Below are 13,634 nucleotides of genomic sequence, written 5' to 3' on the forward strand. Positions count from 1 at the left end.
TTTAGTGTTTACTTGAGCATATACAGTTCATTGTTATTACAAAAACATAGGCATGGTATGGCAGTAACAGTTAAATGAGAGAGTGCAATATACTGATCAAAAATGTTTCCAGTCCTCGCAACCTTATAAAGCCTTTGGAGGTACAAGCGTTTAGTATAAATGTTTCCTGGGAAAGGGTGTGACACTCTATCATTTAATGCCTGCAATGCCTGCAATCCGTGGTCAATGTTTTGCAAGGTATGGTACGGTACGTATATTAATTAATAACGAACATGCAGCGGTCTCTTTTAAATTCATACAGAAAGATTTGGGTCGCCATGTATTACTTTTTTATCCTATATTAAAAAAGTTATCTTCGATCATGTTCGATTATGAGGTGCAGGGTGTAGCCCGACCCATTTGTTCTTTTATATGATTTGTTTACAAGTGTATATATAATTTGTATGTCTTGGTTTATCCAAAAGAACAAATGGATGATCTGATCTAACTAAACTAATACTGCTTGATCTTGCCCGATATTTCACGCGTTTATAAATGTATGGGAAATAACTCCCATTAGTCATGATAAATGGTGGTGTTTAACCTATTTACCTTACGGTTTCGGCTGTTACAAGTTTCCCTGAAATTTCAACAAGACTGAAGATGTCAAAATATGTCTAATTTGAATGTAATCAGCAGCGATGAGGATGATATATGGAACTACACATCACAGAAACGATTGTCACAGGTAGTATTATCCATCTGACGTTGAAAATAATGTTCTAAGTACTGTAATAGTGTATCTGCTGCACATTTTATTCTACTTTCACTTTCGAATTTTAAGTGCCTTTTAAAAATCATTAGTAAATGGTGTTTGAACTTTTTCAACATAAGTTACATGCAAGCATTAAGTGAACTTGAAACACTACGAACAGATGAATTTTATTTACCCATAAAATGTTATGACAATAATAAATTTAAGTCTTTAGTATCAAATTTAAATTTAAATTATCAAATGGTCTTTATTGGGTCTAAAAGGAAACTAACAAAAGTTGATAGCTTCAATGTAAACTGCAATGGCCATACTGTATAATAAAACCGAAACAATCTGTTAAATATCTTGGAAGTATACTGGACAATGATCTCCGTGCTGCATCTATTGTTAACAATAGTGTCAGTAAAGTTAATTCTAGGTTAAAAATTTTATATAGACAAAATCGTTTTTTAGATATGAATCTAAGAAGATTGTTATGTAACTCCTTTATAAAATGTCATTTTGACTATGCATCGACATCTTCTTACAACAGTAGACTTAGTGCTGGAAATTTCTAAGTGCCACAGGCTGACAGTTTTATATTAAATACTTTCTTTTATCAAGCAATCCAGGACTGGAACAGTCTTCCAATAAAGTTAAAAGAATTAAAAAATAAGAATGCTTTTAAAAAAGAAGTGAAATCACACCTCATTGTTGGTATGAAATGTGCAGAAATGGAAGATTTCCTATTTTATTAATTGTAATTCATTTAATCTTGCATATCAGTTCTAAGATTTTTGTCATATTATGCTTAAGTGTCATGTGGTTTTAACAGTCGGTTGCATTATAACTGTAAAAGAAGTTCGATCACAAACATTTAATCATTCTTTAACTGGTCAAGAGTACATGCATGTTATTTTTGTAAAAGAAAACCTAATTTAAACAGCTTACAGCTCAGATCTTGGCAAATAATTATATTTGTCATAAGGACCCCATTGGAAATAAGTTGAATAACTTTAATGGGTTATCCTTTCTTATATATTTGTCGCATTGAATTAAATCTTTATTAATGCACGTATGTATCCAAAGCATTCTAATGATGTTGTGCTTAAGTATAGATATCATCACTAATACTTTGTTAATCAGTCTGTGTTATAGCTTTATGAGATATTTTGTTTGTTACTATGACATATATATATATATGCACGAATAAATCTATCTATCTATCTATCTATCCACTGGCACAAATGTCAACCTTGAATCTTAGCTTCTATTAGCCAAGTCTTAATGTCCAAATGTCGTAGAGATCCCATTATTGTTGCTACCTATGTTAAAAAAGTGTGTGTACGGCAAATGGGGTTGGGAGCTGTCAGCTGCACATTTGTTTCACCCTATGCTAAAGCTTTGTCTTGTGTGGAACCCTTGACTGGCATGTGAGGTTGTGCATCATTCAGGGGTATAGCGTGTGGCTTCCTCATTAAGGGTAGAGTTATGGCTCTTGATATGCATACTATGTAGGTATATTTTGGAAAAGTGGCTCTGTTTTTTTTAAAAAAAAAGAGGTTTCGGTATCTGTGTTGTAATCATTTTCTAATTTCATTTTATATTACAGCCCAGAAAAGATTCACACAGAAAGAAAAAAGTTAAAACGAAAACAGGTATTAAACATGAAAATGATGGAAATTTAAAAGCAGTAACCAAACGACGGAAAAGCAGGCAGAAATCTGGAGGCAGCATAGCAAGCTCTCACAAGTTAGATGGCAACGTTGCAGCAAAAATTAAAGCAGAGAGGACACCTAGTAGAAAGAGTTTGGACCAGGATCGGTCAGGTTGGTGATATACAGTTTGTTGGATTTTTGAAAAAAGAAACTTGAGCCAATGATAGCCTTTGAGTCTGCATCAATGTGTTAAAGCTTAAACCTTGGCCCAAAAGCCTTTCAGATATTCAAAAGGATCTTGGTATATATGCATGTTACCAGAGACAATACACACATGTATAGTATGCAAGGCCCGTAATTATGGCTATAATAATTGTCGCTGGTATGTCCCTTATTTAATCGGGAATTAAACAGACGAGTGTTGGTATTGGCTCTGCTGCACTCTAGTTTTAAATTTACTACAGGTTGGTTATTTTCTACAGTAACAATGTTAAAACATTCTCTTCAATGATTAAATATTATTGATTGTTGTGAACAATTATTAGTACACTAGACCACCATTCACACAGTAATATGTGTACTTAAAGGTTCTTATAATAGTGTATTCCCTTATTTGCAATTGTTTTGCATGATCATGCATTTTTCCCAATTCAAAATATTCTCCCACTGCAGGTCGGTGTCCAGTGTGCCAGATGCCGTTCACAGCCCTTTCGCTGGTAGAGACACCCAGGTGGCACGTTGATGATTGTCAGCTCACATTTTTCTCCACTGAAAAAGGTACTGTGTTGGAAATTATTTGTTAAATGAAAGCTTGCAGCTTGTGTGTTTGTTTGAATCGACGTTTTAGTCTTGGTCTCATTGTTGCTGTCATCATTGCCAGTTTGCAGTCACTAACAAACCATTCAAAATATTTAAAGATGCACTATTACTCCGAAATAACATTTAACACATTTAATACATTTTTTTTAATATACCCCAAAGGAAGAACGAATGTCGAAAAAAAAGGGTTTTATGAAGGAAACTGAGTTTAATTTACAAGAAATCTGATATTTTCTACCTTATGAGACCATAGTAAACCGCGGTAAATTTTTGCGTTGTAAAAACACAGTTATAATATTGTTAATAGTAATTAATATTTTCCATAAATGCATTATTTAGTAAGTAGTTAAAGGTTTATCACTCAAAAGTTATGATTGTTTTACATGTGTATGTATTGATTTTGAATAAGAGTGTCACTTTAAATGAAACCTTTATAAAGTATGCATGTTTAGTGACAATCTGTGCAAATGAAACAAGATCCATATTGATGTTTTTTGTAAATGTTGAGTTACGGCCCGTTTTCCATAAAAACAACAACAATATTCAAGCTGACAACCAGTTGCAGTGCTCATGTTTGATGTTTTTCACGAATAAGGCTTTTTGGTACTTAAATGAATAGTTTTGGCAACTTTTTATGAGATCGGCCCGAATGGTAAAAAATTGTTAGAAAGCAATTGCAAATGTCCAGAAATAAGTTACTAGGAATGTTAGAGGCTTAAATAGTATGGAACAAGACTAAAATAGTAAAATAAGGCTTAGTCTAGCGTTTATAAGTGAGAGAGTCGACATGACACAGGTAAAAAAAATGGAAAAAAAATCAATGGTATTGATAAGGTTGACAAAGATAAGTTGTTTGAGGTAAGGCACAACGACTACACATTGGATAATTTTTCTTTTTTAAAAATGGATCAAGAGTGGAGCTAAGAATGTTGGTCTTCAGCTAAAGTTTAGTAAACATATCAATTTTTGTTTCAGATGAAAACAATGCTGTGGGTATGTACGCTTTGTAACTGTAAATGCTGTGTTCTGGTTCTTTCTAAACACATCAAAATTTGCTCACAATTACGGCACTATTGCCATTTCTCATAGTGCCAGTGATTAGTAGCTGTGGTTTTTTTCAATTACCTTCTGATTATTGACTGTTTATCCTCGCATTTAACTGTTTATATACCCCTTAAATCCTCCTTTTACTAGGGCTTCTAAAAACTGACAATTTGCTGGTCTGGACCAATTTTGGCCACGCTGAACTAATGTCAGGAACAGAAAATGATTCAAAAATCAGTCTGAAATTGATTCATTTTTTCTATTGGGGTGGTGTGTGTATGTGTGTGTGTGTGTGTGTAGGGGGGGGGGTGTTGAGAACATTTTATATGTTATATTAAACATCCAATAGCTTCAGATGTACTCAAAGTATCAGGGAACTGTTATTTTTATTTCCTTTGTTAGTTTATTTTTCCACCAGTGAGTCAATAGGTTGGAAACAGGCACCGGATTTTCAAACTCAAACATTTTTTAAAAAATCAAAAAAATCTAATAATTCCTCACTAAAAATTATAATACCGAATATGTGAAAAAATATTGATTTTTTTTTTAAATATGCACTTTGTACTGTATATTGTACTAACATGGTATTGAACGTTTCTCTTCCCGGGTCACGTAATCATCTTATTACTCAATTCAAAAGAACTTCTGCAGATTGACAGTCATCGCAATCTAAGGACATGATATCCATCTTCAAAATACTCAACCTTAATCGCGAAGAAATTCGCCGGTCATACGATTTTTTTTTACTTTATTCCCATTTTTCTGTTTTCCTGGATTTTACTATATGGATAGAACTGTGTAAGAGTCAACTCAACAAGCCATGGATTTATCCAAGTGTATTGACTTAGCTATGTTGTTTGCCTTACAGAAGTTCAAAGATCTCTTGGTCATATCTCTTTATTTTGCCAGTTTTGTAGAGGCTGTTGCAAACCATTTGGCGTGTTTGTCCTTTATGAATGAATGTTTAAGTTTATGTAAAAGTTGGATAAGTATTATTATTTCGCTATAGCAATAGCCGGGGTCTTTTATCCTTTCTGTACTGAAACATAGGCAAAAAAAAGGTTTGGGTTGGGGTGAGGGGGGGACCAAGTTTGATACCAAGTACTAACATAAAATGGACTTATACTGTAGCGTGAATACTGCATACAGAGTGATCAATGTTAATCCTTCTATTACTCTTTGTCTTTTACAACATAGTTTATGCTTTGGTAATAAAGAATACATCAGATGGGACATTGCCATAGAGACATTTAGGCAGAAGAATTTATTATTTAATACTAATAACTGTGAGTGTAAAGACTTACACTACAAGAGAACATGAAACTCCTTGATGAAGCTTGATGAGGCTTCGGGTCCATTAGAATAGCTGAACTAAATGGAAATTAATAAGATCTGAAAAGGCATCTATGTAATCAACATTTCAGTGATTTAGCATTATACAAACTGATTTTTTCACCGTATCTTGATAGTACACCAATTGTTATTTTACTTGCTTAACAGCACATCATTTTCATGCACACATGCATCATGTACTGTATTTCTTTTGTGCTTTGGCACATCAACAGCAAGAAAGGATATAATCACATTTTGTAAGGATGGTTAAACAAGATTGCTCTATACAGTAGCAATGTCAGTATCAGCAAATCGAAAGGTGGCTTTATTGCAGCAACAGCACAAAGATGAACCTAAATGCATAAAGTTTCCTTGACTTTTTAAAATGTGAAAAAAGTAACTTGTATGCCTTCCCATCACCTAATCATTGATACAATATCTCTCACTCACTATTATTTGTTAGAGTATAAGTTTTTTTTATTGTCGTGAGGCTACTGCCCCCCCCCCCCCCCATAGGTTTTGAAGCTAACATTTGTTTATTTACTTCATGTGTTATGCCCATCCCCCCTACATCAAATCCTGGATCCACCCCTGCTCATGTATGTCTTTGCTTATCAGGTATGTCTACCTTCTTTCCTTTACTACAAATGTATATACAGGTACCCTATGATTTCTAGCTTGATTCACTTGTTACAAATATTAACGGTTGGAACGTAATTAAAAGAGTTTTGCTTGTTTCAGTTCATAGTCAGTGTCAAATACCCACGACTGACCCACAACTGACCTATGACTGACCTACTCCTGACTCATGTCTGACCCATGACTGACCCACGTCTGACCCATGACTTACCAATGACTGACCCGGACCCATGACTGACCCATGTCTGACCCACAACTGACCTATGTCTTACCTATGACTGACCTAAGACTGACCCATGTCTGACCTACAAATTACCCACGACTGACCAACAACTGACACATGTCTGACATATGACTGAACCACAACTCTTTAATATGCGCATTATGTTACAAAATATGTGTTCTTTTTAATCTTAATATGCTGGTATAAGCCAAGAAAGGCTTCTACATGCATTCTAAAACAGAACATTCCAGGTGTATTGTGTATCGTGAGGCCATTAGACCCCCCATTTCCCATGTATATAGACTGCTCATTACCAACTATGAATGGTTGAAGCTATATATAAATACTGTCTTGTTGAGTCATTAAAATTTGAAGTGAAATATTCTTACAGTAATTTTAAGCCATTTTTGTTGGCATTCAATTTTTTTACGCCCCAAAGGCTGTTACTTAAAGACAGCGAGTCGCATGCAAGACATGTGACTCTACCCCAAAGTCCAAGTCACTGTTGGAGTTTAATAATAATGGAATGCTGCACATATGCATTTGAAAATTACTTGGCAAGTCCCTACCATGTTCCTACCTCAAGCTCACCATTATGGAATACTGCATTATGCATATACAGTGTAGTTGGTCGTGTCCAGGCTTTAACTTAGTATAGCAAAGTTGAATTAAAAAATGGCACATGTGTTTTATATGTTGATGCGATGTGGCATGTGCAAGACTCACTGCCCTACTTCAAAGTTCAAGGTCACACTTAATCATTTCAAGGAATTCTGCAAATATGCCATTAAAGTGTAGTTGGTCCTGTCCAGGCTGCAATATTATCATGCATGGAGGGATTTTAAAATGAATTGGCACATGTGTTCAGTACATGAAGACAACGAGTGAGGTGCAGGACGCATGTCCCTTCCTCTTACTGGTTCACTCCTCCACACTTAATGTCAACCATCATAGGGACTGGCATATGCTTCAAGTTTATGATAGCTCTTCATGAATGTTGGCATATTTGTAAGCATAATCCATTGAACTTGGTGGCACTTCGGGGGCATTTGTCACCTACTGTGACAGCTCTTGTTTCAATCAAATTATCCGTTTCAAAATTGCGAAATTTAAATTAACTATATATAAATTATATTTCCTTGGCAACTGAGAGACTATTCTTATTGGCTATCTATTTTAGAATGTCCACAGGGGACAGAGTGTGGTTCTTCTATTGCAAGCCATTACAAAAGGTTTAAACACACAGAGCTGGCCAGGTCTCTCCGTAAAAGCCAGTCCGAGGCTACCAGCTCAAGAGGTATAATGTGATAGCAAACAAGCAGTGAAATATCAAAGTTATCATATTTGTAACATATTTGTAGAAAAAATGTTTATGCTAGCAATTTTATTTTAAATAATTTGATGAATTCAGAAAAGGTAATTGCTGTTATATGGTCAATAACTTTATTTTTTACAAAAGCTTCACTATCTTAAGTAAGTAAAGTGGTGTAAGTATACCTTTAATCATTTGAAAGACTCGCTTTATAATTATTAACTTATACACTTTTTACATTTACATGTGGACATATAACATGGTCATTAATAGTTTATTGTTATATATGCATATATATGTCTAAGACCAATGTCGGTGTATTTTAGAAATTGTTCATTCCGCCAAGGTGAAACTAAACTTTGACAGTTGTAATCAGCTGTTTTTACCTGGAGCGTCAGCTGATTGTGCAATCACTCTGGACACGACCAGTCCACTCTCTAGTTCACAAAGGTCAGGTGATATGTTGATAGATGATAACCATAATGGTCTCATAGAATCTGACCAGGACATGTTTAAAGAGGGTTTAGATAAAGAAGTCTATAATAAAGCTATCAGAAAATGTGAGAAGAGTCTTGTAGGTGAAGTGATACACAAATCAAACAAACCAGATGCAAAGGGTGACAGTCTTTCCAATGGTAACATTTGTGCAAGCAGTCAAAACTGTCAAGAGTCCTATGTGCCAAAAAATAATGCTGGAAATACAGAAATGGAGAGTTATGAATCCTACAGCATTAGCTCCCAATCAGATGACGATGGTTATGAGGAATTTGTTGAAGAATCTGAAACAATAATTTCTGAGAAGGAAACAGGAGTTTCAGAGAAAAGCGTGAGCAATAAGAATGATATAATAAAGCAATTGTTTGACAGTGATAGCCAGTCTAAAGATGCTGCTGAAAATCGGCATTTTATTTTCAATGAAAATAAGGAATTCATTGCAACCAAATTGACTGACCATTCAAATGCAATAAACAGTTTAGATATAGATGTAGATGTAAAGCTGGAAGATGCAGGTAGTGTTTCTATGAATTCCCAAAGCTTTATTAGAAAAGTGCAGTTTGATGAACTGATTGTAGTAAGCAGTTGTGACAGCATAGATGACATTAATGATCTTGATGAATCCAAAACACTTAGCCAGATGCTGCTAGAATCAGAAGATGAACAACTAAATATTGCCAAAGAACCTGTTAAGCATTCAGAGGAAGAAATACAGAATGATGAACCTAACAGTGCTATAAAGAGTCTAAGTGAGGACTCTGACAGTGACGATTTGGACATCTTTAAAAACACGCTAACTCAGTCAAGTTTTCTAAATAGTAAGATCCAACAAACTGATGGACAGTCTTCAAAGAAGAGTAAAGGGAAAGATGATCCCATTCCTTTAAGTTATACTGTGACTGTCTCTGAAAGAGCTACAGATGAAGAAGCCAGATGTGTTGATGAAGTTAATGTGGTGGAAAATGCGAATGGTTTTTCTGAAGATAACGATTATTTTAATGAAAATGATAATCAGTGTAAAAAGAAAAGTGAAGAATATGAATCTACGACAGATTTTGATATTGGCTTTTTTGCAAAGAAAATGTGTAAGCCTTTGTCAACAGATAGTGATACTAATGATGTTAATGCAGTAAAACCTGATGGAATCAGTGCAAGCAAACAGTGTGATCTTGGGGAAAGTACAAGTAACCATACTGTGATAGATACTGACATGTATTCCAACATTAAATCCAAGTCTTCGAAGACAACTCATAAGCCTAGAACTAATAACAATTGTACTAGAAAAGCTGTTGAATCTGAAAAGAAATCAATTAGTAAAACTAGTGCTGAAAATTTGAATAGATCTCGAAAACGAAAAGGAGAAGCAAAACATTCTCGAACAGTTAAAACTGAAAAGAGGAGTAAGGTTAAAAGAAAGTTAGATAATCACAATCAGAAAGACATAATGACTTTTTTTATGAATGTTAGAAAGGAGGATATAACTATAATTTCGGAGAGCAGTAGTGGTGAAGATACTGGAATGTTTAATGGTAAAACTTACTGTTGTAGTAAGTGTTTAAATGAAAGAAAAGGACCGGTGATGAAAACTATTGACCAGGACAGCCCAAGTTCATGCAGTCAAGAACTTGAATCAGTGTCAGGACAGGGTGACAAGGCAGTTGGTATTACAAATAATGATGAAATAGACAAACAAACATTTATTCCTTTGAAGTCTGCATGTAAAACACCGACGGTTTTCACAGATGACAGCTCAATGTGTAGTGGCAACTCTTTGGATAAACAAAAAAGAAGGCCTGAATGTAGTCCCTCCAGGCAAAATTCTAGGTCTCCAGCGTCCAATTTTCATTTAATCAGTTGCTCAGGGCAAAGTTCTAAATCTCCAGCATCAACTTCACATGAAAGAAGTCACTCAACCCAAAGATCTAATTCTCCGGCATTGCATTGGCCGGAAAGTGCCAATTCGAGGCAAAGTTCTGAGACTACGGAGTTTGAAAACGGAAACTTTTGTACTGTATCACAAACTACTTACAGGAAATTACAACTGAATAGCACTTTATCACAAACTACATTTGCCAGGCTTGATGGTGGTTTTATACCAGACGATAATGATGGTGAAATAAATGATGATTCTATGACAGATGTGATTACTTCTGATGATGTTGCTGGTGACACCGCTGGTGAATCAGGAATTTCTTCAAGTGAGCAAAACCCAAGTGCCTTGCTGAACTACATAACTGGAAAGGTTTCTGTAATAGCGAAAAATGTGGCGGACATTTTAATAGCCAGCAGTAAATTCCTGTATGGTCAAGGAGCTAGTTCACAGTCAGCCCAGAATGCAAAAACAGTTAACGAGGTTTTAATGACTACAGCTAGAAATCTTCCAAAGTTGATTGTTGGACAAGACAATGGCCAAAAACCTAGTGCTGGTTCCCGAAAAGGATATCAAAAGCAAGGGGATGGCAATTCTGATTCCTTCCCGGGTTGATGAACAAGCCCGGTACAATCTTCTGTTAACCTTCGTAACATTTCATTTTAAACCCAGTTGCTATCAAATTCCTTCTTGTCATCTACAAAATTATCGTGGAATGGACTAAAGGAAACAGGTCGTTCACCCATGCTCTCATTCAAGTAAAATACTTACAACAATAAAAAACTATTATACCATGAGAGTAAACGCAAATTAAGTGTCACTCATGCAATGCTGCGGATGGACTGTAATAATTTCTTAAATAATTGTCAATATACGCAATTGCTTATGTTGAGAAATTGAAGACTGCTTCATCTCTCTGCTGTATTATGGTCAAAGACATCAACTTTTCGACTAGTAATCCGCTATCAGGATTGTGTCACTCCAACTACTACTTAATGGATAAAACATCACGAACAATACCCACACAACACTATTGAAGCACGTTCGGCACTACATTCATCAAAATTAACGCTTCTGGACTCATGTATATAAATTGGAACCAACTTGATTCTACCACTAACCTGTCCTGCAAATTCTGACAAGTTTTCTTCTCAATTCTATCGTGGAATTCCTTTTTGTGCCTATTTCACTTGTCTAATTTTCATGTATTTTTACCATACATGTAGTACATCCATTGATTATGCGTAAACTTTGTTTATCTCGAAAATGTGTGATTGAAATATTTTTGTTTTAACCAAGTGTATGAGACGAATGTCTAAATCTGGATCATTTTACAAGGCTTAAATATCATAAAAGAATAGAATCTTTTTTAAACTTATTCTAGTTCTCCGTTTATGTCGCGATGCTAGATTTTCATCTAAACTAAAAATCCCTCGTAATTTTCCAGAGGCCATGTTTTAAACAAACAAGACAAAGTCTAAAACCATAATAATATTTCTATTGGTTTGTTGTTTTTATTAGGGATGAAAACGAGTAGTAAAATCGGTACTCGAGTAGAGTACTCAGAAAAAAACCTTGAATTGCTTTTCGGAAATGACATGTTCATGTACCCTGTACGTGGGTCATCGTGATATTGACTATTTTCATTTATATGTGTCGACTTTTTACCGATATGTTAATTATTATATTGCTTTGTAAACACTTGGTATATTAATAAAATTTGATTCTTTATTGTTTTTATCCGATATTTTATTTCACTCTCCTTACAAATTACTGACAATGGGAACCTTATCAGCTCAATCAAAGCCTATGCATTACTTGTTGTTTGACCACAAGAACGTATTTACAGGCTCTCCTAGCCCTACTGTGTCAGATACAACCCTAACCCAAACTCAAAGAACTACTACAGCTACACGACTTAGAAACTAATTCACGGTCTGGAGATAGAACGTGACGTTTCCATTGACGTAAACCTCTCATAATCAAAGAACATGAATAAGAACAATATGAATCACGTAACAAAAACCATAACAACAAAAGAACAACAACAAAAAACCAACAACAACAACAGCAACAACAGATATCTGTAGAATGCATTTATCAGGATTGTTTAGGATGTTCTGTTATTCTCTATTTATTGCTTGTGTATAAAAGGTTTATATTCAATTAGATTCTAATAGAATTTGAGAGAAAGTGCATGAGTATGTTGTAGTATTTTTTCACTAGTGCTGTAACATTTCTAAAATATTGCATTTAATTAAATAATTCTATGATGATTACAATCCATTTTTGTAGGAATTATTCTGAAGGTGTGTGCTAATATAGTGTTTTCAATATTTCATGTGAATTTTACTCTGCACGGGCATTAAAACTCTTAGACTAGGATCAGTGAAGATTTTTTGTGAACATTTGGACTGTTCACTTTACTTCTTGAAAATAACTGTAGTCAAACTGTTTGTAAAAACAAGCTGTTGTTGTTGTTTAAGATTGTTTCTCTTTCTCTCTTGCGTTTGAGGGTCGAAACAACATTTAAAATTCCTTTTTATTTACGACTGGGAAGACTATCAAAACATTAATTGATTTAACCTTTTTTACGTTATCAATACATGTAACTGATTCTATATGGTCCTATTGAAGATCTAAAGTATAAAATAAGATTTGTGTTAACCCTGACAAGATCATATACAATGTGTAATTAAGAAATCGAAATTAATTTCAAATGAAAATGTTTATTCAAGTGTCATGATTTTATCGGACTATTTTATTGCAGATAAGTAAAGTATCCCGCCCATTCTAATTCAGGGGCAATAAACCTGTAGACAAACTGTACGTTAACGTCGTAATCTAATCGGTAACGTCCTACTTAGATCGCCAAATTAAGCAAAACAAGTAGATTTGTCAGTATTTCAAAACTGGTGGTGTAACATGTGATGGACACTCAGGTTCATCGACATCATTGCAATGAAGCGAAAAGGAGCGTTTTCCTTAAATTATAAATAACATAAGAATACATTGATAAGAACTAGTGAGGTATTTGAGTTATCGTATCAAGCCTTCTTATAATTAGTCCTACTTTGAAATTCAATCAATGTTGCTGCTTGACTTCAGAATCCGAAACTTTTAGTTTGCCTTGACCATACTAAGTCAGTTAACCCCAAAACACAGGGGTAAATAAATTTATCAAAGATGCACTCTAAATCCCAAATAAAGCAGTGCCACAATTAGTACACTTGTTTTATTTAAACGAAAAGGACGAATAAATATCGAAAACAATGGTTCTTATTAAGGATACCGTGTTTAATTTGAAAAAAGGTGCAAAAAACACGGTGCTTCTACCTTATGAGACGATAGTTGATAACTGTAAATCTTTTAGGACCCATCTGGCATTTAATAATTGTGTGTTTTCAGCTATTAAATACACGGTTACAATAGTGTTATCCATAAATACATTACTTAGTAAGTAGCTTAGGGTTTACCGCTCGAAATGTATACGTGTAATACGTGTGTAT

The 13,634-nt window shown here is 34.6% G+C and overlaps 1 protein-coding gene across 1 annotated transcript; it reads left to right on the plus strand.

Annotated features, from left to right (window-relative positions):
- The first annotated feature begins 603 nt into the window (after window positions 1-603).
- Window positions 604-12,098, plus strand: LOC128211875 (uncharacterized). The gene is made up of 6 exons (XM_052916985.1): window positions 604-727; window positions 2,346-2,562; window positions 3,064-3,168; window positions 4,186-4,203; window positions 7,629-7,745; window positions 8,087-12,098. Exons 1-6 carry the CDS (start codon window positions 653-655, stop codon window positions 10,738-10,740), a joined length of 3,186 nt encoding a protein of 1,061 aa, XP_052772945.1. The 5' UTR covers window positions 604-652; the 3' UTR covers window positions 10,741-12,098.
- The last annotated feature ends 1,536 nt before the right edge of the window (window positions 12,099-13,634 follow it).

The sequence above is a fragment of the Mya arenaria genome, chromosome 12 (assembly GCF_026914265.1).
Source record: "Mya arenaria isolate MELC-2E11 chromosome 12, ASM2691426v1".
NCBI lineage: Eukaryota > Metazoa > Mollusca > Bivalvia > Myida > Myidae > Mya > Mya arenaria.

Bases quoted from the DNA above. Each gene is read 5' to 3' on its own strand.
- LOC128211875 (XM_052916985.1), top strand. From the start codon at position 653: ATGTCTAATTTGAATGTAATCAGCAGCGATGAGGATGATATATGGAAC. The intron at 728-2,345 runs GTAGTATTATCC...TTTATATTACAG, and splicing joins CACAGAAACGATTGTCACAG to CCCAGAAAAGATTCACACAG. The intron at 7,746-8,086 runs GTATAATGTGAT...GGTGTATTTTAG, and splicing joins CGAGGCTACCAGCTCAAGAG to AAATTGTTCATTCCGCCAAG.